Source organism: Penaeus vannamei, unplaced genomic scaffold, assembly GCF_042767895.1.
Source record: "Penaeus vannamei isolate JL-2024 unplaced genomic scaffold, ASM4276789v1 unanchor193, whole genome shotgun sequence".
Classification (NCBI taxonomy): domain Eukaryota; kingdom Metazoa; phylum Arthropoda; class Malacostraca; order Decapoda; family Penaeidae; genus Penaeus; species Penaeus vannamei.
Genome location: NW_027213197.1, coordinates 47,501 through 50,000, shown reverse-complemented (window position 1 = coordinate 50,000; position 2,500 = coordinate 47,501). Strand labels below are relative to the sequence as shown.

The following is a 2,500-nucleotide window of genomic DNA, read 5'->3' as shown; positions in this document are numbered from 1 at the left end:
TTATTCTATTATGATTATGATTTGGAATGCTTCTGACATCAATCCCCTCGTAAGAAATATAAGAATATGAAAAATATACATGCAGAATATGCAGTGTTCTACAACGCATTACAAATATATTTCAAGGAATTTTGAGGTTTTCGTGTGTGGATTTTACGATTTCCTTCTCTGTCTGAATCCCACTTCTAGCTTCGATAATAATACTTGACCTTCGTCCCAAGAAACATGTAAGTATAAAGAATATCAGTAATTACAACAAATGCCCCGTAGAATATAAAAAATATATAGATAGATATAAATGCGTAAGGCGTAAGCACATCGTCTTGTAGTTGCCAAGCGTCGCCAGAAGATATTTCATACTTCATAAAGGGTTCATTTTGCCTGTAAACACTATGGAAGCTGCAGTCAGTTGCGGTTAAGGAGTATTTTAAGTATTACAGTCTTTATTCCATTCGCCAGACAAGGATTGGCATATTTTAAAGGTAGGTTTAGATCCTTACACGGTCGAGGTTGCTTGCTGTCAGATATTATTAAAGTATTTGTATATAATCCCTAAAACACCCAGTTTTTCTGCTTATATATGGCTTGCATAGCGAGTTTCTTGTCATATTTATTCTTCTGTTTTTGAGTATTTTTATGTACAATGACACTTCAACAAAGCCAACTAAACGTTTAAAGATAAGTGAAGAGTGTGCCAAAAAAAGTTAGACTAAAAATACAAAATCCGTCAAAGGAAACATCAAAGGTGACCTTGAGTTAAGACGAAGAGGGCTGCCCACTCCTCTGTTTGGTTATTCTTAGATTAATCATTAAATAATTGAGCTTGGGCATTATGTAGATAAATTAGCATAATTGTCATCTTATGGCTCTTTGCTCAAAAATAAGCTCATCCATTAAATGCTTTCTTTGACCAAGGTAATCTTATCGGCATTTTGTTTCCCGAAATGGTAAATACATCATTTTTATTATTTAATTGTGTAACTTATGCGTACAACGAAATAGGTTTACTGTTTCTACTTTGATATCTTTTCGTTTTTATTTATATATTTACAATAAGATTATGATTTCAATGCAAAAAATGACGCTAAATGCGAAATTTGCAATGATTGCAAGAAATTGTAAAGTTCCGAATATGACTGTAACATGGAGTACCATGACTTGACAATTCCTTCAGAACGAATTCATTTGTTTAGTTTTTGATAGGTTCACACACACATGCACAGACACACACACGCACACGCACACACACACACACACACACACACACACACACACACACACACACACACACACACACACACACACACACACAGAAACACACACACAAACACACACACACACACACACACACACACACACACACACACACACACACACACACACATACACACTCACACAAACACACACACACTCACATACACATACACACAAACACACACACGTACACACATACGTGTTCTTTTTATACAACGCATGTTTGTGTTTGTATGAGTGCATATATACATATATCCATATTAATGTGAAACAATAATGATAGAAGTTATTATGAAGTAACAATGATAACAGAATTACATGTTAATACTGTATACATATGTATATATGTATAAATATTTACATATGTATACATAAATACGTGTATATATGTAACTGTACATATATGTATATATATGGGTGTGCATATCTGTGTATATATATATACATATATATATATATATATTTATATTTATATTATATATATATATGTATATATATATTTATATATATATAAATTCATATATGTATATACATATATATATATATATATATATATATATATATATATATATGTGTGTGTGTGTGTGTGTGTGTGTGTGTGTGTGTATGTATATATGTATATATATATATATATTATAAATATTTATATATATGCAGTATATAGATACACAGTACGCATTTTCCTCACTTTGCTAACAATATATATATATATATATATTTATATATATATATTAAGTTGACAAATTTGATAAACAAAAGCATGTCCTTCAGTTCCCTGATCCCCCCCCCCCCCCCCCGCAGCCCTCCCTCCCTCAGGCCTTCTCTCTCCGCACAGCGCCGCGATGTCCGACGACGGCGGGTGCGATTCCGGAGGCGGAGGCGGAGGCGACTCAGGAGGAGGATGGGATTCTGGAGGAGGAAGCAGCTTCGACTGGAGTCATGATGATGGAGGAGGAAGTTGCGATGGTGGAGGAGATCACGAGGACGCCTTCGAGTACGTGGAGACTTCAAGCGGCCACCGAGTCAGGATGCCGAAGTCGAGGTCAAGAGGCCGCGGGAGCAGCAGTTCGAACAGCAATTGGTTCATATGTGGCTTTGGTTTCTGTGTTTTGCTGGGGATCATGATCTACCTGCTGTATAGGTATGCCATGTAATTCTTCCCTCCTTTGTTTTTAAAGAGGTTTTAGTTGTTTCCGAATCAAAAACTGCATAAAGAAGGTTAGTATTGCCTAGACTCTTTGTTATA

The 2,500-nt window shown here is 35.3% G+C and overlaps 1 protein-coding gene across 4 annotated transcripts in view; it reads left to right on the top strand.

The window, feature by feature from the left end:
* The window catches only part of LOC113824370 (heterogeneous nuclear ribonucleoprotein A0), a 4,808-nt gene that overhangs the window by 1,265 nt on the left and 1,043 nt on the right, over positions 1 to 2,500 (top strand). The window contains exons 1-2 of one of the 4 annotated variants that reach the window (XM_027377109.2): positions 336 to 482; positions 2,090 to 2,500. The exon at positions 2,090 to 2,500 is cut by the window's right edge and continues 1,043 nt beyond it. In XM_027377109.2, coding sequence (XP_027232910.2) covers positions 2,097 to 2,408 — 312 coding nt within the window. In that variant the 5' untranslated portion in view covers positions 336 to 482; positions 2,090 to 2,096 and the 3' untranslated portion in view covers positions 2,409 to 2,500. Of the gene's footprint in view, positions 1 to 335; positions 483 to 2,055 lie in introns of those variants that run through there. The other 3 variants (XM_027377110.2, XM_027377112.2, XM_027377111.2) reach the window with 3 other exon arrangements.